The sequence below is a fragment of the Ursus arctos genome, unplaced genomic scaffold (assembly GCF_023065955.2).
Source record: "Ursus arctos isolate Adak ecotype North America unplaced genomic scaffold, UrsArc2.0 scaffold_19, whole genome shotgun sequence".
Classification (NCBI taxonomy): Eukaryota; Metazoa; Chordata; class Mammalia; order Carnivora; family Ursidae; genus Ursus; species Ursus arctos.
The window spans coordinates 47,279,319-47,302,460 of NW_026622863.1; the positions used below are offsets into that span (position 1 = coordinate 47,279,319).

The 23,142-nt window shown below is 45.8% G+C and overlaps 1 protein-coding gene across 3 annotated transcripts; it reads right to left on the reverse strand.

Moving 5' to 3' along the window:
- Nucleotides 1-1,810: 1,810 nt before the first annotated feature.
- ZNF180 (zinc finger protein 180) lies at nt 1,811-23,085 on the reverse strand. Of its 3 annotated transcripts, none has more exons than XM_026482116.4 (5): nt 22,759-23,025; nt 19,897-19,987; nt 12,974-13,048; nt 5,088-5,214; nt 1,811-4,015 (listed from the first exon to the last, which is right to left on the reverse strand). In XM_026482116.4, the coding sequence occupies exons 1-5, from the start codon at nt 22,917-22,919 to the stop codon at nt 2,271-2,273; spliced, it is 2,199 nt and encodes a 732-aa protein (XP_026337901.2). In that variant the 5' UTR covers nt 22,920-23,025; the 3' UTR covers nt 1,811-2,270. The 3 variants fall into 3 exon arrangements, with proteins under 3 accessions (XP_026337901.2, XP_057170429.1, XP_057170428.1); XM_057314446.1 differs by lacking the exon at nt 22,759-23,025 and adding an exon at nt 22,522-22,617; XM_057314445.1 differs by lacking the exon at nt 12,974-13,048 and having other exon boundaries at nt 22,759-23,085.
- Between the last annotated feature and the right edge of the window lie 57 nt (nt 23,086-23,142).

Consider the following 23,142-nt stretch of genomic DNA (forward strand, 5'->3'; position numbering starts at 1 on the left):
TCAACTTATTATTGATACAGGGATTTTTGGTTGACTACCTTTAAATTAAAAGAATATTTTTCCTACAAGGGAAATTATTGAGCAAATGATACATATTAACACTTTTGTTTATTAATTGAATCTATCTTATTTCAATACACTTGGCAATCCTTAATCCCCACTGAGAAACTGATATAAACCTTATGACTTAGTGCACAAAGACAACTCACATATTCAAGCTGGCCAGAAACACACACACACACAAACACACACACACACACCACTTACACACATACTTCAAAAATTTTGCAGTTTTAAAAATTTCACACTTTCAGTGAAATATTTTCAATGTTTACTTTGCAATGAATCACTTCCCAAACTTGAAATATTCAGAGCCCTCATTCTTTGCCCACTTGGCTTTATACTCATGTGTACAATAATGGCTTCTTGCCTTCAAAGTAAGATTCGACATACTCAGTAAAAATCGTCCTAGCACTGTTGTTGGTTTTATCTATAATCTGGGGAGAAAGAAGCCTATCTAGGTCCCATTGTTAAATTAGGATTTTTCACCATTTTATGTTCTCCCCAAAAGGCAATGATGGAGAACCCATGCTGTTCAGCTACCTCCGCATCCATCAACTGACTAAAGATCTCAGGGTGTATGTGAAGCCAGTTCTGAGCCATCAACAACTGTTCCCCCAGAAATTCAATCACTGTCATGTGTGCTGTACTCTGGCTTACTCCTCAGAGAGATGGCTCCGCTTAGGGTCATCTTATGCGGACAGAATTTTACTGAGGGCAACCACTATCGGATGTCACTTTTGGTTTCTCTTTCTTCCTCGAGAGAATTCATCTCTCTTCTCTGGTGTCCCATTTCAACTCTCAGCTTACTTGTTATTAACTCTCTAGGATCAGAGGTTTCAGGCCCATGATAATCCATAGGATTAGAATTTATGATTTAGGGGCAAAGGAGAGAAAGATGTGTGAACCACATCTTAGAAACCAACAAATAGCTACGAATCTCACCTAAAATCATTCTTGCAAGCTTAATTTAGTTGGTGAGCACTTAGCCATGATAGTGCTCTCCCACTCAGAAGACTCTCACATTAGGAAACATATTCCAGAGGAAAAAAAGACAAGACTACATGGGGGCAGGGGGTCCCTTAAAAATAGAGCTCCTTTATACTGCTTTGGAAATATAAAAATATGCCCTTCACACAGACTGCATACTCTCAATCCCTCATATAAAACCCTTTCTGGCCTAAGTTTCCAGTTCCCCGTTCCCAGGGAAATAGTTTCAATGAGGAAAATCCCTGGGAATCCAAATCCTAAGGAGTGACCTGTTCAAGGTAATCCAAATGGAAATCTCAGAACCCTGAGGGATCTCTTATCTAGCCACCTAGCCTTTCCTAAATGGTCAAAGATGGAAATCTTTGGTTTACTTTTTGTTTTTGACTAATTTTTACTCCTTATATTACTTACTATAGTAAAACAGCACACATTCCAAAAGAGAAGAAAACCAGGCATAAACCTAAAAATCAAATAGATACACCCAGAAACACTTTCAATTCTGATCCATACACAAGTATCACAATGGTTCCACAAATTACTGTTCTATACTCTTGGCCTGCACTTTTCCCCACTTCGTATCATAGCCATTTTCCTAATCTTTACAAAATCTTCACATATAATAAAAAGTGCTGAATAAAACAGATTACAAAGTAGCTACTGGGGAAATCATGTCATAAAATGATACTGAAACACCGTTTTCCAGTCTAGGTTCCAATAACTATAGCAATTTCCCAATTTCTCAACAACAAGCCCACCAGTGTTTGCATTCTCATTTACTCTTTATTGTTAAAAAGGTCTACCTCACTTGCAATCATTCCATAGTAAGTTGACCATTTAATGGTAATTTCCTCAGATTCAGGTCAGAGTGCTTTCTGCAAGGAAAAGTGCCAATATTTACTACTTATGTGGCAATGTGTCATAAAGGCCAAGTTTGACTTTTTTAATAAAAAATTATTAGGTAAAACATGTGATTCACTGTTTTTCTTTCTTCTCCAGAACAAACTTCCAGGTACACAATAACAGAAGGTTGACATTTAAAAGAAAGTAAAGAAGAGAATAGAAGAGAAAAGAAAGAAAGAAAGAAAGAAAGAAAGAAAGAAAGAAAGAAAGAAAGAAAGAAAGAAAGAAAGAAAGAAAGAAAGAAAAGAAAAAAATGGAGGGAAGGAGAAAGAAATGCAAGAAAAAGGAAAAAAAAATACTCTGGCCTAAAGATTTCCAAACTAGTTACATTCATAGGGTTTCTCCTCAGTATGAGTTGCCTGATGCCTAATAAGTTTAGAACTATTAATGAAAGCTTTCCCACACTGATTACACGTAAAGGGCTTTTCTCCAGTATGAGTTCTTTGATGTACAATAAGTCGAGCACTCAAGCTGAATGTTTTTCCACACTGATTACATTCATAGGGTTTCTCTCCAGTATGAGTTCTTTGATGTTGAGTAAGGCATGAACTCTGCCTGAAGGACTTCCCGCACTGACTGCACTCATAGGGCTTTTCTCCAGTATGAGTTCTCTGATGTACCACGAGAACGTAACTCTGGCTAAAGGACTTCCCACACTGGTTACATTCATAAGGTTTTTCTCCAGTATGAGTTCTTTGATGCATAACGAGGTGAGAACTGCGGTTGAAGGATTTTCCACACTCATTACATTCATAGGGTTTCTCTCCAGTATGAGTTCTCTGATGTGCAACAAGCTGAGAGCTCCAGCTGAAGGATTTTCCACACTGATTACATTCAAAGGGTTTTTCTCCTGTGTGAGTTCTCTGATGGGCAACAAGTTTGTAACTTTGACTGAAGGACTTTCCACATTGATTGCACTCATAGGGTTTCTCTCCAGTATGAATTCTTTGATGTGCAATAAGTTTATAGCTCTGGATAAATGATTTCCCACATTGACTGCATTCGTAGGGCTTCTCTCCGGTGTGAGTTCTTTGATGGGCAATAAGTTTGTAGCTCTGCCTGAATGACTTTCCACACTGACTGCATTCATAAGGCTTCTCTCCAGTATGAGTTCTCTGATGCACCACAAGAACATAGCTCTGGCTAAAAGATTTCCCACACTGGTTACATCTATAAGGTTTCTCTCCAGTATGAGTTCTCTGGTGAGAAACAAGGTGAGAGCTCCGGCTGAAGGATTTCCCACACTCATTACATTCATAAGGTTTCTCCCCCGTATGAGTTCTCTGATGTGCAACAAGATGAGAGCTCCAGCTGAAGGATTTCCCACACTGATTACATTCAAAGGGTTTCTCTTCAGAATGGCTTCTCATGTTCTGAGCAAGGGATGAACTCTGGGAGGTTTTACTACAGTTATATTGACTCTCTTCAACAGGTATTCTCTGTTGTTCATTATGGGATATACTGTGGTTCAAAACTTGCCCACATTCCTTAAAATCTAAGGATCTTCCTCTTGCGTGCATTTTCTGATGTATATTTAGGGGTACATCATGGCTAAAAGATTGAATACTGTCACTGAATCCATAGGATTTATCTCCTGTTTGAGTTCTTGTAAACTGAATAAGGTGAATGTTTTGGTGAGGGTTTCCATGTTCATTATTCTCACAGAGTTTTTCACTGTCATTAATCATCTCATGAGTGTTTACGATAGAATTATAATGCAATTTTTTAACATGTGAGGCATGTTTATGAAAATGGTTTCTTATGGGTATCATCTGGGGTGAAAGAAGACTGGAATCCAGACCACTCTTCTCTTCAAGTTCATCACTTTTATAGACTGTCTCATAAGTAACCGCTTTCCTGTGAGTAAATGCCATTTCCTTCAAAAGTCTCTCTTGTTTTTCCTGTTGCTTTTCCAACTGGTCCTTACAATCCTGAACTTCTTCACACGAAGATAACCAAGGATCATCTCTTGTCAACCTTTCTAACTTCACTCGATGGGATGGTTCATCATCAAAAATGTTCTGCTTTGATGTTGATTCTCTCCTTCCAAGTGCCGTTGCCAAGTCTAGAAGAAAGCAAAATAAAACATCCTAGCCAAACGATGTTAGAGTTGGAATACTGGGGGAAAAGCTAACAAACAGATATGCAAAACATATATGGATTTGTTTTCAGCTATGGTCCCATAACCTGGATTAAGAAAACAGAAGGGTGGGATGGAACAGTAAGCAGAGAAGTACCAGAGCCCAACAATAACATGGTATTAAAATTCAGTGTTTCTAAATAAAAAGACTTTAGATGCCGAATATCTTCATATTCCAAAATTAGGTCACCTGTACAAAATCTACAGAATAACAAAACAACTTTGCAAATCTTAGCAAAAGAACCAGAGTCCTTTCTACCCTCTTTAGTGCTAGACACATGTTCACTGAAATAGAGAACAGTATGTACATTTCTAGGAATTTCTGGAGGCGTGTCAGTAAGACATGGGCAGACTACTTGGTGAACCAAGACAAAGAATGAGGGCACTGGTATCCCAAGTTCCCTAAATGCCTTAGGGGCTATTATGCCCGATGGATTCCTGTGGTTGCAAGTAAGAAAGAATGGGGATTAGCTTAGAAGCAGAAGCCAGTCTACTAGGTCAAGCACAGAGAGTACACCTGGAAAGAGTGGCAACGTATACAGTCCACTAGGAGTGGGAGATGGAGAAATGTAGCATGCCCTATGGGGATTTTTGAAATTAACCTTCAATACCTGTAATGATTTCTAAGTGTGTGTTTCTCACCTGGATATATATGTTAGGAAATGTTTATACTCATCCTCTTGCTCCCCCAAGGAGACTACATCTGGTTTGAGAAGCTCGTAGGGACCAATATAGACTTAGGGTGTTTGGGCTGGAGACCAAAGAAAATCACTGCAGAATTTGGTCCCTGTCTTTGGCCTTTAGGAACTATGAAGACTGCACAAGCTCAAACCCAAGAATCTGTGCCTTTGATACCCTACAAATTAAAATTAAATCTTCATTGGGGAATAAAAAGCACACACGAATCTATGTGTGGTCAAAATCATTCTGACCTCTGAACTCCATAGCTCGTAACCAACTGGAATCATTTCAATAGACAAACTTCATTCATTCTTACCCCAAGAGACCAGGTCCCTGTGGTTCTCTAGGATCGCGTCTCTGTCCAGGGTCCTCTGAGCAGGGTTCAAAGAGCCTTCTTCCTTCTGAGTGAAGTCCACAGTCACAATTTTGAAGTTCACTCCTTCCTAAAATAGGACACACATTCCCGCTTAGCTGGGCATCATTTTCTTCCGACGTTCACAAAGGAGGAAAAGTTCGACAAACAGAAGAAGGAAAACTTGATGGCCTGGAAACTGTCCTCACTGTCCGAAGGATTCTAGGCAAGGTGTACAGGTCCCTTTTATATAAGCCCCTTTGGGTTTTGGATGCTGGACCTGTTTATACAACCCCAAAGAGAAACACTGGGTCAGAACAGATATAAATTGTTTGCTCTCTTGTTCACCTTGAAGAAAATGTTTATTCTGATTTTTACGCTGGTGAATCTAAAATTCCCACTTAGGAATTCCCTCCAAATTCCCAAGAAGCTAACAAAACAGGGTCGGCATACTTTTCTGTCAAAGGTCAGAGAGTCAATATTTCAGGCTTTGCAAGCCATTCAGTCTCTATCACAACTACTCAGCTCTCCTGCAACAAGAAAGCAGGCACAGAAAATGTATAAACAAATGAGTGTGGCTATGTTACAATAAAGTTTTATTTACAAAAGCAGGTGGTGGGTTAGATTTGGCCCATAGGCTTTACTTTACTGATGCGTGAGATAGAAGATGAAATGTAGGCCTTAATGAAAGACAGTACGTATAGGTTAAGAACACTGGATTTGGAAAGAGATGGGTTTTCTCACCTATTAAGAGCAAAGGTTGGGGCACCTGCGTGGTTCAGTCGGTAAAGTGTCTGCTTTCAGCTCAGGTCATAATCCCAGGGTCCTGGGATGGAGTCCCATGTGGGGCTCACTGCTCAGTGGGGAATCTCCCTCTCCCTCTGCCCCTCTACCCACCCCTGGCTCATGCTCTAATAAATTTTTTTTTAAATCTTAAAAAAAAAAAGGTCTGAATTTTAAAAATATGTATCAAGCTGACCATCTGTCTTCTAAGGTGAGTTTATCTCAATTCTATTTCTTAGGCTTAATTATACCCAACTCAATGGGTTGTTTGGTGAATTAACTGTACACTATATGAAAAGCTATTAGCAACTCACTTAACAAAAAGCCAAAGGCTGGCAAATGGGATAGATGGGTGATGGCTATCAAGGAAGGCACTTGTTATGATAAACACCTGGTGTTGTATGTAAGTGAGGAATCACTGAATTCTATTCCAGAAACCAATATTGCACTGTATATTAACTACCTAAAGCTTAAATGAAAAAAAATTCTAAGCAAAGATTATTAGATTTGAGAACTCTGAAAAATTAATTGACAGCCAATGTGACCTTTATCTTGAACTCTCAGTCTTGAGAGGACAGTTCTATTTTGTCCACACTCAGAGCTACACTGTAGAGCCTTTAGGAGACGCACTGTTGTTACTGTCATGTAGAGGGGGGTCTCCTGGACTGCCTCCTCTAAGATAGAAAGGACCGATTTCCAAGACTACTGGGCAGGCATTTTGATCCAATAAAGTGCTGCGTGTGATCTGTCCTTATCCAAAGGCAGCCAAAGCCGGGGAATGTTATGCCACTTGTCCCTAAAGGCTTTTTAAGTAGACCTAGTGTTCCTGAGCTGTGGTTCATGAACGGGACAAAGTCCTTGAATCCCAGGTAACTCCGTGCAAAATACTGCTGTACCTGCATTTTTCTAAGTTGGGACCCATGCATTTCACTGAAACCTCAAGTTTTCACGATTAGCCCAAAACGGGATTCAGAAATATCATTTGCATACTGCCACCTATGTTGAACGTGGATCTGCATGTTCATACTTGTCCAAGCTCCAATGCAAACTTCAAGCTCCAGTCCATACTTCCTTTTAATAAACACTCCCCTTCACTGTTTAACACAGGTCCCTTTATTTTTTTTTTTTAAGATTTTATTTATTTATGTGACAGAGAGACAGCCAGCGAGAGAGGGAACACAGCAGGGGGAGTGGGAGAGGAAGAAGCAGGCTCATAGCGGAGGAGCCTGATGTGGGACTCGATCCCGGCACGCCGGGATCACGCCCTGAGCCGAAGGCAGACGCTTTAACGACTGCACTACCCAGGCGCCCCAACACAGGTCCCTTTAATACCAAGCTTGTTCAGGGGCACCTGGGGGGCTCAGTCAGTTAAGTGTCTGACTTCAGCTCTGGTCATGATCTCAGGGTCCTGGGTTCGGGCTCCGCATTGGGCTACCTGCTCAGCAGGGAGTCTGCTTGTCCCTCCTCCCTTCCTCCACTTGTCCTCACTCTCTCTCAAATAAATAAATAAAACCTTTAAAAAAATCACCCAAAATTCTCAACAAGATCCTTGCTAATAGAATCCAACAGTACATTAAAAGGATTATCCATCATGACCAAGTGGGATTCATCCCTGGGATGCAAGGGTGGTTCAACATTCGCAAATCTATCAGTGTGATAGATTTTATCAACAGGAAAAAGCCAAAAATCGTATGATCCTCTCAATAGATGCAGAAAAAGCATTTGACAAAATACAGCATCCTTTCCTGATTAAAACCCTTCAGAGTATAGGGATAGAGGGTACATTCCTCAATCTCATAAAAACCATCTATGAAAAGCCTACAGCAAATATCATTCTCAATGGGGAAAAGCTGGAAGCCTTTCCCTTAAGAACAGGAATATGACAAGGATGCCCTGTCTCACCATTATTATTCAACACAGTACTAGAAGTCCTTGCAACAGCAATCAGACAACAAAAAGGGATCAAAGGTATCCAAATCAGCAAAGAAGTCAAACCGTCTCTCTTCGCAGATGTCATGATACTCCATATGGAAAACCCAAAAGAATCCACTCCCAAACTACTAGAAGTTATAGAGCAATTCAGTAATGTGGCGGGATACAAAATCAATGCTCAGAAATCAGTTGCATTTCTATACACGAACAATGAGACTGAAGAAAGAGAAATTAGGGAATCATCCCATTTACAATAGCACCAAAAATCATACGTTATCTTGGAATTAACTTAACCAGAGACGTAAAGGATCTATATTCTAGAAACTACAAATCACTCTTGAAAGACATTGAGGAAGGCACAAAAAGATGGAAAAATATTCCATGCTCATGGATCGGAAGAATGAACATAGTTAAAATATCCATGCTACCCAGAGCAATTTACACTTTCAATGCTATCCCGATCAAAATACCAATGACATTTTTCAAAGAGCTCGAACAAACAGCCCTTAAATTTGTGTGGAACCAGAAAAGGCCCCGAGTCGCCAAGGAATTGTTGAAAAGGAAAAACAAAGCTGGGGGCATCACAATGCTGGATTTCAAGCTGTACTACAAAGCTGTGATCACAAAGACAGCATGGTACTGGTATAAAAACAGACACATAGACCAATGGAACCGAACAGAGACTCCAGAAATGGACCCTCAGCTCTTTGGGCAACTAATCTTTGACAAAGCGGGAAAAAACATCCAGTGGAAAAAAGACAGTCTCTTCAATAAATGGTGCTGGGAAAATTGGTCAGCTACATGCAAAAGAATGAAACTTGACCACTCTCTCACACCATACACAACGATAAACTCTAAATGGATGAAAGACCTCGATGTGAGACAGGAATCTATCAAAATCCTAGAGGAGAGCATAGGCAGCAACCTCTACGACATCGGCCACAGCAACCTTTTTCATGACACGTCTCCAAAGGCAAGAGAAACAAAAGATAAAATGAACTTGTGGGACTTCATCAAGATAAAAATCTTCTGCACAGCCAAGGAAACAGTCCAAAAAACTAAGAGGCAGCCCACAGAATGGGAGAATATATTTGCAAATGATACTACAGATAAAAGACTGGTATCCAAGATCTACAAAGAACTTCTCAAACTCAATACGAGAGAAACAAATAAACAAATCATAAAATGGGCAGAAGATATGAATAGACACTTTTCCAATGAAGACATACAAATGGCTAACAGGCACATGAAAAAATGTTCAAAATCATTAGCCATCAGGGAAATTCAAATCAAAACCACACTAAGATACCACCTTACGCCACTTAGAATGGCAAAAAATTGACAAGGCAAGAAACAACAATTGTTGGAGAGGATGTGGAGAAAGGGGATCCATCCTACATTGTTGGTGGGAATGAAAGTTGGTACAGTCACTCTGGAAAACAGCGTGGAGGTCCCTTAAAAAGTTAAAAATGGAGCTACCCTATGATCCAGCCATTGCACTACTGGGTATTTACCCCAAAGATACAGACATAGTGAAGAGAAGAGCCATATGCACCCCAATGTTCATAGCAGCATTGTCCACAATAGCTAAATCGTGTAAGGAGCCGAGATGCCCTTCAACAGATGACTGGATTAAGAAGTTGTGGTCCTTATATACAATGGAATATTACTCAGCTATCAGAAAGAACGAGTTCTCAACATTTGCTGCAACATGGATGGCACTGGAGGAGATAATGCTAAGTGAAATAAGTCAAGCAGAGAAAGACAATTATCATATGGTTTCTCTCATCTATGGAACATAAGAACTAGGAAGATCGGTAGGGGAAGAAAGGGATAAAGAAAGGGGGAGTAATCAGAAGGGGGAATGAAGCATGAGAGACTATGGACTATGAGAAACAAACTGAGGGCCTGGGGGGGGGAATGGGATAGGCTGGTGATGGGTAGTAAGGAAGGCACGTATTGCATGGTGCACTGGGTGTTATATGCAACTAATGAATCATCAAACTTTACATCAAAAACCAGGGATGTACTGTATGGTGACTAACATAACATAATAAAAATATATTATTATTTAAAAAAAAAAGGAAAAAAATCAAGCTTATTCAAATGTCAAATAAATAATACCAAACTAGATTAGCACCCCTCCCTCCGACTCCACCCCCAGCTATATGTTCCAAAAGTTCCACGGATTTCTATCATAAGACTCACCACACTTTCTGTTCATTTGCATAGTGGTCATCTTTGTCACTGGGCCGCAATCCATGAGGGCAGGGGTAAGGTAGTGATAGCTTGTAACTGTAACTCCAGTGCTTAGCATAGCGTTGTGTACGGTAGTTATGAAATACGTATTTGGCAAATGATTTCAATGAGTGAATCCATAGGATCAACAGACTTCGTATTATATCAAAATAATTGACTTTTGGTCAGAATTCTAAGTCCTCTCTCTCACCTGAATCTCACAGGCCTATCACACACCCATTTGAAAAGTCCCTTCAATGTGTGGATACTGGTTTTTCTCGACTTTCATCTCCACTTACTCTATCCTTCTTTTCACCTGTGCCAAACTCCTCATTCCTCAAAATTCCTTCCCAAGCCCTTCAACTGTGTCCTTGGGCGCTCTACTTCTAAATAACGAAATCCTACAGCTTCAACATCATCACCAAATGTTCCCTCTATATCCCCGTGTTCGTGGAAACCTACATTTCCCCCAATGACCCCCTCCTCTGTAGGCCCCGCAGGCTCACGGTCACTCAGCATCAAAGGTGGAAGGTGTGTGTCCTCCCAGTTACACTAAAACTCACACTGTTTACCTTACTCCTTGGACCTCTGTCCTACCAACCACCTGAACACTAACCCCCATCCCCTGAAAAACTATAATACCTCGGATTTATCCTCTACCTCAAGAACTTGTATTATCTCATCTTGCACTGTCTCTAGCATCCATTTGTAGAGTTCTCTGATAATAATACAAAACTAATTGACTTTATTTTTTAAAGATTTATTTATTTATTTTAGAGGGGAGGGGCAGAGGGAGAGGGAGATAGAATTTTTTTTTTTTAAGATTTTATTTATTTATTTGACAGAGATGGAGACAGCCAGCGAGAGAGGGAACACAAGCAGGGGGAGTGGGAGAGGAAGAAGCAGGCTCGAAGCGGAAGAGCCTGATGTGGGGCTCGATCCCATAACGCCGGATCACGCCCTGAGCCGAAGGCAGACGCTTAACCGCTGTGCCACCCAGGCGCCCCTAGGGAGATAGAATTTTGAGCAGACTCCATGCTGAACACAGAACCCAACGCGGGGCTCGATCTCATGACCCTGAGATCAGGAACTAAAGCCAAGAGTCAGACACTTAACTGAGTGCCCCACCCAGGTGTGCCCCTAAAACTAACTGACTTTAATGAGGCACTTTCTGTGTGTTCTCAGGCTGAGAGCTAAGCACGTTGCATGAACTATCATTCAATTGAATTCTCACAAGGTCCCTGAGAGAAAATACTAGTAGCAGCACCTTTTTTTCAGGTGAACAGCTAGAAGCATAGAGAATTAACACATATGTCTGAAGTCAGTGGCTGGGATGGATACTCAACTTTGCCTAACGTGTTCTCAGCCATCAACGCCTAGTTCTAGCCCAGCTCCCAGCCCCTAGAATTGCTCCTCAGTACCCTACTCTTAGGGTGAGACCCCTGACCTTGAAATCACCATAAAGTACTCCACCTCTCAAGTCACACAGGCAGAACTCTCTGATTACGACACCAGACTGCTCTCCCTTACTCTTTCCATTCTTTGACGGTTTAGGGACATTACTGAATTCAAGTATCTACTATTACTAACCACTGGTCTATATTCTTTTCTGTCCCATTTAATGCCCCTTTTATCTTTTCCATCTTAATTTTTCCAATTAGAGAAATTGGATCGTTCATTATTTTTTTTTAAGATTTTTATTTATTTATTCGACAGAGGTAGAGACAGCCAGCGAGAGAGGGAACACAAGCAGGGGGAGTGGGAGAGGAAGCAGCAGGCTCACAGCAGAGGAGCCTGATGTGGGGCTCGATCCCATAACGCCAGGATCACGCCCTGAGCCGAAGGCAGACGCTTAACCGCTGTGCCACCCAGGCGCCCCTGGATCGTTCATTATAATCTTTCTATTTGATCTTTAAGAAATCCTCTTTCAAACAGTACCTTGCCCTATGGGCTTTCACTGAATGTACCTGGCTATAGGAACAAATCTGAATGCCAATCTATGTATGATCTACAGAAAGGTTCCGGAATACCATTGGGAAAGAAAACTCACAAGAGCAGCTGGGTAGAGTACTATCAGTGGTCAGTAGTCACTATCTCAGAATGATCCTTTTTTTTTTTTAAAGATTTTATTTATTTATTTGACAGAGATAGAGACAGCCAGCGAGAGAGGGAACACAAGCAGGGGGAGTGGGAGAGGAAGAAGCAGGCTCATAGTGGAAGAGCTTGATGTAGGGCTTGATCTCATAACGCCGGGATCACGTCCTGAGCCGAAGGCAGACGCTTAACCGCTGTGCCACCCAGGCGCCCCAGAATGATCCTTTTGGACTAACCAGCAACCCTGTTATACCTACTGGGGCTGCCTATCTCTCAAAATCCAACAGTATTGTTTTCAGCCTTCTCTACCCATGTCAAGTACCTCTCCATTCCAATTCCCAGCCCCATGCCCAACAGATAGCCACCGGATTGCTCCCAAAGAAGAATCCAAGCATTCCAAGAATTCCCTCACCCTCCTTCTTCCTGTACGGGTCCTCCCTCCTCTGCAGAGCCAACATGTTCACATGAAAGAAGTCCTCGGCACTAATCAAGGACTCTGCTTTGTCGTTTTAACTCCTCTCCTAATTAACTTCTTTTTCTCCACTTACTTCTTTCTGCAACCACTGAAATACAGTCAAAGCTTTTCAATCCTTTAAAGGGGGGGAAAAAAGCCCTCAGCCTCAAACCTCTTTACAGCTATCACTCTCTTCAATCCGTGACATGAGAACTAATTAAGTTTTTGTAAAAGTTGTCCACCTGTACCTCCGTCTCCTCTCTTTCTGCTCACCTCCCAGCTCACTTCAACCTGGTCCCTGCCACCAACCAACCATGTACAAGCCCTAATGTTAGAGAGGCCAACTCACCTGAGACGGAAGGGCCAGTGACCCAGCATCTTCTCTCTCGACCTTGATGATAATCTCTTGAGGAAGGAGAGAGTCCTGAGAAAGCAAAACAGATGAGCAAAAGGAAAATAACCAGGAAGCTAGGTCGTGGCTCAAAATTCCCACTGTGAGTAGGCCCGGATTTGAAAAACCACCTGTTTTAACACATCCCACCTACAAAACTTCTGTTCCCTCCCATTGGTAAGCTCAAGCTAGCCACGTGGAGAGACAGGGGGCATCTGGAGGGGCTACGAGGCACCGGACGTGGGCATGAGGTCTTTGTGGATCTTCTAGGCCAGCCCGGCTCCCAGCTATACGGAGCTGAGTGACTCCAGACACTATGTGGGTGAAAAGAACTGTACAACCATGTTGTCGGAATTACTGGATCACAGAATTATAAGCAAATAAAACAGGAATACAGCACGACCAAAGAATCATTAAGAAAAAGGTCCAAAAATTAACTTCATAAAACATTTGGCAAAAAGCACCACACACGACAAAGGCACCATCCGTAAGAATCCATACTATAAGGCTTGGTCTAAATCAGTTAAAAAGGTGCCTTTAATGGCAAGGGACAGAAGAAAATGCACATGCAACTCACCTATGAAGAAATAAAATGGCCAATGAATACACCAAAAGATGCTCGCCTCTTTAAATCAGATAATATCGAATCTCTATTTCTGTAACTACTTCTCTGTATATATTAGAGGCTATAAATTCACGCCTCCAATTACAATTCAACAACACAGTTGATTCTAGCCTTCCAGCTCTCCATTTGTGTACCTTATCCAGCTCCCATTATCCTCTTTATATTTATTTAGTCACTCAGACTGCTCTCTGCAACCCAAATCCCGACCGCGTGGACTGTTTCTTCTGCCCGTTGCTAAGGACTCCCACCCTGGTGGCCCATCAGTCAAGAGCATCATACCCCCTCAATGGGGGTTTACATTGCTACAACCTCCCTGCAGTGCTGCACCCACATGCCCGAGCTCTCGCTCCCTCTCCGCCTCCCCCGCCTCCCCTCCTCTGTGCGCTGCAGCTGCCTCATCGTAAAGAAGGCCCAAGGAGAAAGCTCAGCGGACAAGCTGCCTGCATGACTGCCCAGCGCAAACAGCAGGATGCTTAAAGTGCTTTGCAGTGGCCGCGTGGGCATTACCAAAGAGCTCCGGGTGCCAAAGAACAGGAATGAAGAAACCAAACTCAAAGGCCAAAATAACAACTTCAAAATTTCAAAACGGATGGTCCAAGGGAGCCAAGAAGTTTTGACTCGTGTATCACGGAAACTCAGCTGCGGAGAGAAATCACATTCCTGATGTGCGACAATGCCAAACAAGTCTTCCCTCGCTGCAAAAGTGGTTGATATTTATTTTATTTATATGAGAGAGAAAGAGAGCATGAGGGGGTGGGTTGGGAGGAGCAGAGGGAGAAGCAGACTCCCACTGAGCAGGGAGCCCGATGTGGGGCTCAATCCGAAAACCCTGAGATCATGACCTGAACCAAAGTCAAGAGTCAGACACTTAACTGACTGAGCCACCCTAGGTCCCCAATTACCTAAACATTTTTGGAGAGAGGAGTAATATGTCTCTTTCAGCAATGCAGAGATTAATGGTAATAACATTTAGTAAACTTGTTTAAGTCCATGAAGTTCACCAGAGATGACCCAAGCACCAACTGCCTGATCCAAACTCCACCCCTTTCCTCTACCCCACCGCTCGAAGTCTCATCATGTAGGCCCTCTCTTCCAGGAAGCGTTCCCGGACAGCACAAAGTCTCATCTCTTCTTCCCTTAGGATTTCTTAGCTGTTTTTATCGGATCTTTACTGTAACAATAAAATCACTCTCCTTGTATTATTTGCTTCCATTTCTACACCTCTTCCCTGGGTCACGAGCTCGGTGCTGTAAAGAATTGTGTATTTCTGGGGCGCCTGGGTGGCACAGCGGTTAAGCGTCTACCTTCGGCTCAGGGCGTGATCCCGGCAATCTGGGATCGAGCCCCACATCAGGCTCTTCTGCTATGAGCCTGCTTCTCCCTCTCCCACTCCCCCTGCCTGTGTTCCCTCTCTCGCTGCCTGTCTCTATCTCTGTCAAATAAATAAATAAAATCTTAAAAAAAAAAAAAAAAAGAATTGTGTATTTCTCATCTTTGTATTCTCAGTACTGAGTAGGCGCACAATGTGAGTTGCCTGAATTTGACAGGATTAGACACACAGCAGGGTTTGGGGTATATGAATGAAATTAAAAGCCTTTCCCCCCCCCACTATTAACAATTTATTTAGTTACTTTACAGCTTTCCTGAGGTACGCTTGACGAAAACTATCTACTTAAGGTGAACAACGTGACGTGGTTTAGATATGTGGACACTATGAAATGAGTATCACAAGCTAGTTAACATGTCCAGCACATCACACAGTCATGATTTTTTTGGATGATGAGAACACTTAAGAGCAACTCTGCATGTTGACACTGATAGGGGACAGGTGAGGCTCTGCCACCTGCACGGCAGGGTTTTGGTCTCAGTCCCCGAAGGCAGGCACGGCCTTCCCTGGCCCAGCTACTTCCAATGTGTAAGTCATTGAAACCTCCCAGGTGACGTCCAACACGCTGGCTCACTGGACTGACAACCCTCACTGAGCGCCAAGACTTGGGCTCCCCTGATTTCTCTCCCTGCCGGGGCTGTAACTGAGAGCCATCAGCCCAAACAAAGTACTGGTGCATCTTCTGATAATGACTAAAATTAGGACATTCAGAGCTGAGAAGTGTGCTAGCCAGCTTCCAAGATGGCCCCTAATGATCCCGACCCTCCTGGCATTCACACCCTATGTAGTCCTTGCCCACAGGTACCAGGCTGAGTCTATGTGACTAGCAGATTACAGAAGAGGTGATGCTGGGGTGCCTGGGTGGCTCAGTCGGTTAAGCGTCTGCCTTTGGCTCAGGTCGTGATCTCAGGGTCCTGGGATCGAGCCCTGCATCGGGCTCCCTGCTCAGTGGGGAGTCTGCTTCTCCCTCTGATCCCCCCACCATGCTCTCTCTCTCGTATAAATCAATCAGTCAATCAAACTTTAAAAAAAGAACAGGGGCGCCTGGGTGGCACAGCGGTTAGGCGTCTGCCTTTGGCTCGGGGTGTGATCCCGGCGTTATGGGATTGAGCCCCACATCAGGCTCCTCCGCTGGGAGCCTGCTTCTTCCTCTCCCACTCGCCCTGCTTGTGTTCCCTCTCTCGCTGGCTGTCTCTATCTCTGTCGAATAAATAAATAAAGTCTTTAAAAAAATAAAAATAAAAATAAAATAAAAAAAGAAGTGATGTTGTGTCACTTTTGCAATCCGATGATAAAAGACACTGTGGCTCCCACCTTGGCTGTGTGCAATTAAGCACTCCCTCTCTTCTCTCTCTCTTCTCTCTCAGGTCCTTTGCTCCAGGAGAAACCAGCTGCTGTGTTGTGTGCAGCTCTGGGGAGAGGTCTGTGTGGTGTGGAACTGAGGCCTCTTGCCAACAGCCACGTGAGTGAGCTGGCAAGGGGGGTCCTCCTACCCAGTCAAGCCTTCCGAAGAGAGCAGCCTGGGCTGACAAGTGACGGCAAATTACCGTCGTCGGAGACACTGAGCACCAGAAACACCCAGACACGCTGCTCCCAGGCCCCGACCCTGAGAACTATGTGTGATCATAAACGTTGCCTGTTTTAAGCTGCTGAGCTTTGGGGTATGAAACCACAGATGACTAATACAAGAAGGAAGATGTTTCTCTCTCCTGCGTAGCCTTGGAATATACAAGAAGTGCATTTCTGTCTGTGAGAACTAGGTCATCTTGCTCCCTGGCACCTCCCACGGGGCCTTACTTACACTGGCTAGGCAATATGCGATGAAAGTAAAAATTATAATGAACAGATGGCTAGTTCAGTCGTGTAACAGAGAAAAAAATGGCAAAAGGACTACGAAGGTTCCCAGAAAAATACCCAAAGTCACTAGCTTAAAGTAGAACGCCAATGGTCACAATCGAAGCATGCTTTACTTGTAGCTTTGACAAAGTGTGAATGTACTTATGTAAATTAAATGCATCACTCCCTCTAAACCTCTTGCACATGCGTACAGTCGACCCTTGAACAACACCAACTTGAATTGCGTGGATCCGTTAATAACTGGATTTTTTTTCTGATAAATACAGTATGGTACTGTGAATGTATTTTTTTCTTCTTTATGATTTTCTTGGTAATATTTTCTTTACTCTAGCTTATTTTATTATAAAAATACAGCATATAATACATATAAGATAGAAAATATGTAGGGGTGCCCGGGTGGCTCAATCCATTAAGTGTCTGCCTTCGGGTCAGGTCGTGATCTTGGGGTCCTGGGATCAAGTCCCACATCAGGCTCTCTGCTCAGCGGGGAGTCCGCTTCTCCCTCCACCCCTCTCCCTGCCCATGCTCCCTCCCTCTCTCTCAAATAAATAAATACAATTTTTAAAAAAGTTACAAAATGGGCATTAGTTGATAGCTTATGTTATCTGTAAGACTTCTGGTCAACAGTACGCTATTAGTAGTTAAGGTTTGGGAGAGTCAAAAGTTAGACATGGATTTTCGACTATAAAGGGTGTCGGTGTCCCTAATCCCCACATTGCTCAAGGGTCAACTGTACAGGGAATCAGACAGAAGAACATTTACAGCAGTGCTATTTGTAACCGCAAACATGGAACACTAAATATCCATTTACAGTAAGCCCATAAATTCTGGGGCAAGAGGTGGAAATCTGGGCACCAGGCGGGCATATTGGTATCAGAACGTCACTGCTCCTAGGCCCTGACAGTGGATCGAAATAGGAGTATACGTGTGTAGGTCTCTACACACACACACACACACACACACACCTCTACGTATTTCTACAGCTACATCTACTAAAAACCACGAGCCACATCAGTCCCCACAATCCCCACTGAACACTAAAGTTCATTCCACTGTTCCTCTTGCCACATCTGACTGAGAACCCTGCTCCCATGACCTTTATTATATTTACTCACCTGACCAACGCCCCTGTGAGTCACTCGTCTCCCATCCCCACTGCCGCTCCCTCTCCCACACAGATGCCCCTCGGCCCACCTGGACTTGGCCAAGGGGCCCTCCTCACCCTCCTCGGGCTCGGACTCTGCAGACAGGTGGCCTCTTCTCAGGGACTCACTCTCATGCGGTTTGGACTTGGGACTCCGTGTGGATGCCCTCGACTTCCAACCTGGGCTCGGGCTGTGATACCCCACTCTAGGCGACCCTCGTTAGTTGATAACCTCATCCTGCTTCAGCTGTGACGCACCACGCTGTGAGGTGCCCCCAACCCTGACATGGGTGTACATCTTACACCCCATGGGCCACTTTTTGCACAGACTCACGGCACTTGGGCTGTCCCCTCTGTGGATGCCCTTCTCACCTGCTCTGGCTCCGTCACCCCAAAGCAGATCCCCTTCCCCCAGACGGACACTCACCTCACCCCACTTGGGCTCTCTCGATGCCACCTTCCTCACCCTGTTTGGTCACTAGTCCCCCCCCACAGGGACACCCTCCTCAACCCACCGGAGGGAGCCCTCCCTCAACCGCAGACCCCTGCCCAGCTGTGCCCCACCTAATGGCTTCAGGATTGAACCGTTTAGGAAGGGGGAGGTGAAATTCTAACTGAACATTTTTAAGAAGTTACATGTTTTCAAAGAATATTTGTTGTAGGGAAATGCTTTAAATTGTTGATTTCTTTACCTTAAAATGTGCCGTACAGAAGCAGAAAATGATAGATAAGTAAATGAAAACATAAAGTCGCTTGGGGTGTAACTTGCACATAATCTTTGTTAACTGGCATATTTACAGTCTTCTAACACATTTTCTATACACACACAAACTACATCCCTTTTAAAAAAAAAACAACAATGATCTCTCCCAACACCCTGGGATTGAGTCCTGCACTGGGCTCCTTGCTCAGCGGGGAGCCTGCTTCTCCCTCTGCCTGCTGCTCCCCCTGCTTGTGCTCTGTCTTTCTCTCTCTCTGACAAATAAATAAATAAAATCTTTTAAAAAATAATAAATATTTTAAAAAAGATGATCATTTCTGGGGGCACCTGAGTGGTACAGTCAGTTAAGCATCTGACTCTTGTTTTCAGCTTGGGTCATGACCTCAGGGTCATGAGATCGAGCCCTGTATCAGGCCCCATGCTCAGCACGGAGTCTGCCTGGGATAAATGAATATTTAAAAAGAAAAAAAAAAGATGATCATTTCTAGGGGCATCTGGGTGGTGTAGTCAGTTAAGTGCCTGACTCTTGGTTTCGGCTCAGGTTGTGATCTCAGGGTCGTGAGATCGAGCCCTGCGTTGGGCTCTATGTTCAGCACAGAGTCTGCTTGGGATTCTCTCTCTCCCTCTCCCCCTGCTCACATGTGCTCTCTCTCCCTCTCTCTAAATAATCTTTAAAAAAAAAAAAAAGATGCTCATTTCTAAACATTATTTACTTAGCACAGATCCTACATAACTTTGTGCATCAGGAAATATGCATTATCACGTCACTGGCCACAGCATATTGCATTTCATGGCCTCCCTATAACTCTTTAACACTCCTGCTGCACGGCACATTCTCAAACAGTTTTTCCCATTACTCATTCCCAAGCAAAACTGAGAGCTGCTGGCCACAGCGGAATCAGTACTCGAAGAGCCTCTGATACAGGGTGCCAAATTCCTCCGGGGAAGAATGATCTGGGTTAAAAGGGTGAGGAAATGCAGGGAACCTCCTAAAATGTAGTGTATCAAGTCGGGGGAGACCAAAAACCCCTAAAACACTGCAAAGAAGGGCCGGTCAGCTCCCACGCCTGCAGGGTTGGGCTGTGAGGCTTGGGCAGGAGCAAGCTCTAAGCTCTGGGTCTCCTTGAGGGAGGGAAGTTCCACTCACCTGCGCACAGGTCTTCAGGGGCTCTGGGGGCTTCTCATCCCGCTCTTCCATGCTCTCCTCCAGGCACAGGCAGAGGCCTGAGGGTCCCGAGCTGCAAGGGTAGAAGCCCTGAGAAGAGCATCCTGGCCCAGGTTCACCGTGGCGCCCCCCTCCCTGGATGAGTCTCTGCTTCCAGGACGCACTCCCTGTGGCAAGCTTGCATCTAGAGGTTTTTGCCTGAAAAGCTGTGCATGCAGCTAGAGTCCCTCAGTCCCTCTCCCAGGCCAAGACTCTGCAACCCCAACCTGGTGTGCCACTACTATGCCAGGCCTCTGGACGCCCTAACTGTAAGTCATGCCCAAACACAGCCTTCTGCCTTCCACCAAAATTGGCAGTACACGTCAGTCCCTCCCTGCCCCACTGGGTTCTGGGATCCTCGCAAATGCCCAGCACACCGAGGACCACCTAGTGTGCGCTCTTCCCCGCCAGGACCTGGATGTGCAGCCCTAAACCAGCACCCCTTCCTCGGGCAAGGAGCAGGGCTTCTGGGATTGACCACCCAGAATCACACTCCCTGACTGAATGCGTGAAGCTGGTGACACAGCCCCACCCCTCCCAGGATCCCACCCCTCCATTAATGTGGCCTGACCCTCTCACAACCTGTCATGAATCACCTCCCACTTCCTGCTCAAATAACCAAGCATATGCATGGAGCTTGGCTGCACCTAGGGCATGGTGCCCCCACCATTCTGGGCTCCACTGGCCCCTACCAGAACAGCCCCAGCCGGATTCCCAGCCCCAAACCCGCCTGAGCCCTGAACCCGTAGCTCAGACCTGGTCCCTCCACCAACACGGGTATCCTCAGGCCTGAATCAGCAGCAGAGCGGGCGTGGGCCTGGGAGCTTCCTGACACACCCCAGCACGTGCCACCCCCTCCAAGGCCCAGAACGTGGACCTCGGCTATCTTTGTGCCAGCTCGATATTTCTGGGTCTGAGACTAGAACAGCCCTGGCAAATCCCAGCCCACACACCATCTTAGCATCTCTCCCTCTCACCCACACCCCCGTACCCCCACCGGATTCTCACTCCAACAATATAGTGTGGGCTCACAATGCGGCTGAACTTGCACAGACACCATTTCCTCCACCAACATCCACAGGCCCCTACGTGAGCCACACCTGCCCAGATTCCTGCCCAAATGTCCTTCTGGGCACCTGCTGCTTAGGGAGATCCTGTCTTCCCACCAACTTGGGTACCACCAGGCTGTGATTAGGGTACCCCCTGCACAAAGAACCCAGCACCCTCTAATCCCCACCTCCAGGCTGTTTCCAGTCCAAATACCCGTGTGTGTGTGTGTGCACGTGCGCGCGCACAAGGGGACATGGAGCAGCCCTAATCCTCTGCAACCCCAAATCTGCAGGTGCTCCCTCCACTCGCCTGGGCATCTCAGGCAGTACCAGAGTCCTAGGACCACCCATGTCTCCCCATTCTGCCCAAATGCCAGGCGTCCCAAGACCAGAACCTGCAGCTCCAGCAGCGACTGCACGGGGCCGCCCTCCTCGGTTCCCTCCTCTTGCTGGCACAACACAGAGCAGGCTCACACCGAGAATCTGCATCCGGGACCTGGGCCTTCCGCCAGCCCAAGGGTACTGTGCAGTCCCTGCTCCTGAGATGAGAAGCTGCATCTGCACCACAATACCCGGGATACCTCAAGTACTCAAGAGCCTCTGGAGGATTCCAGCGTCACCTGCCCCACTGCCTGTTCGCACACCAGAATATCAGAACACCCTAACGGTAGCTTGAGCAAAGAATTCCAGAGTCAGCCCCGGGACTTGTGCACTTACTGTCTGGGGGTTCTCAAGCTCATGACAGAGCAGCTCTCATGGGAACTGGGCCCTTTTGCTTCCTCCAGCCCAAATGTGAGCCCCTGGGTGCCACAGAGTACAGTCCCCTCCAGGTCCAAATCTGCAGCCCAGACTGTCCCTCTACCAACCTGGGCATTCTCGTGCCTGCAAGCAGAGTAGGCCCTGAGCAAAGGTTCTGGGAACGCCTACTTTGTGCTCATGCTCGCGGCACCCTGCTTCCTTACCAAACAGCTGTCAATTTCATGCAGCTGCTGCCGTTCTGTCCTTCGTGGACCAATCCTGCACCTGCAACCCAAAGTCTCCACCAGACTTGAATGGCCTAGAGCCCTGCGCTATCCTACCTGGGTCCCAGGATCACCAGTGCAAATTCCTACTTCCCATTCAAACACACCCCACGCCCCAGCACGTGCAGGGAGTGCTCCGCCTAGAACCCGCCTCCCGGCCCTGGTCCCTCCTTTAAGGTAGGAGTATGCAGCCCATCAACGATTCTCAGAGGGTTCGCTCAAGCAGCACTGCCTCTTCTGCAGCAAGAATGTGCAACTCAAACCTGGTCTCTCCACCACTCAGGGAGCCCCCGGGTCACCAAGCCAATGGCCCAGAATCTCACCTCCCATCTCATGCTTCCTACTCAAAATACAGGGATAGTGGCACAGTCCCTCTCCTCCAAATCTGCTATCAACCCAGGCTTCAGTCCTCACATCCTGCACTATACCGGCCTGGCACTGGAGGAGGGGAAGGCGGGCTTTCCCCACATCCCTGCATATGGCCTGTCTTCACCAACCTGGGCATTCTCAGGCCTGGGACAAGAGCACTACCCGAACAAGCACTCGCTCATGCCCTCAGTCCCGAATCTGCAGCTGCACCAGTATCTCCACCTACTTCGCGGACCCGAGGCTGAAGCGCCGCCCGCGAAGGTCCCAGGTCGCCCACCCAACACTCCCAACCCCACGTTCCCGCCTACGCCCTGCGCATGCGCGCACGGGACACCCAGCGCCGCCCCGCCCCGCCCCTCACCGACCTGGGCGTCCACGGGCTCGCGGCCCAGGCCCGGCCTGTACCAGCTTCAGTTCCCGGTACAGCTCTGCGGCAGGACGAGGTCGGGCTAAGCAACCCCCTGCGCCGATTCTGCACACGACAGACTCGGGTTAAGTTAGTTCGGTCCCCTCCCCTAGTCAGCATCCGCAGAGCGTCTCGGCTGACATCCGAACCCAGGTGCGCGGCGAGAGCAGCACCCGCGCCCGGGACAATGGCTGCGTTTCTGGCCGAACCCGGAAGTGCGTTTGGGCTCGGCGAGCCGGGACTACAATTCCCAGAAGCCTCAGCGGCGCCGGCGGCGATTAGGCGGGAGTCCAGCACCTCCCGGAGGCGAGCGTGGGGATTACGGCTAGACGCGTCTGGTTGG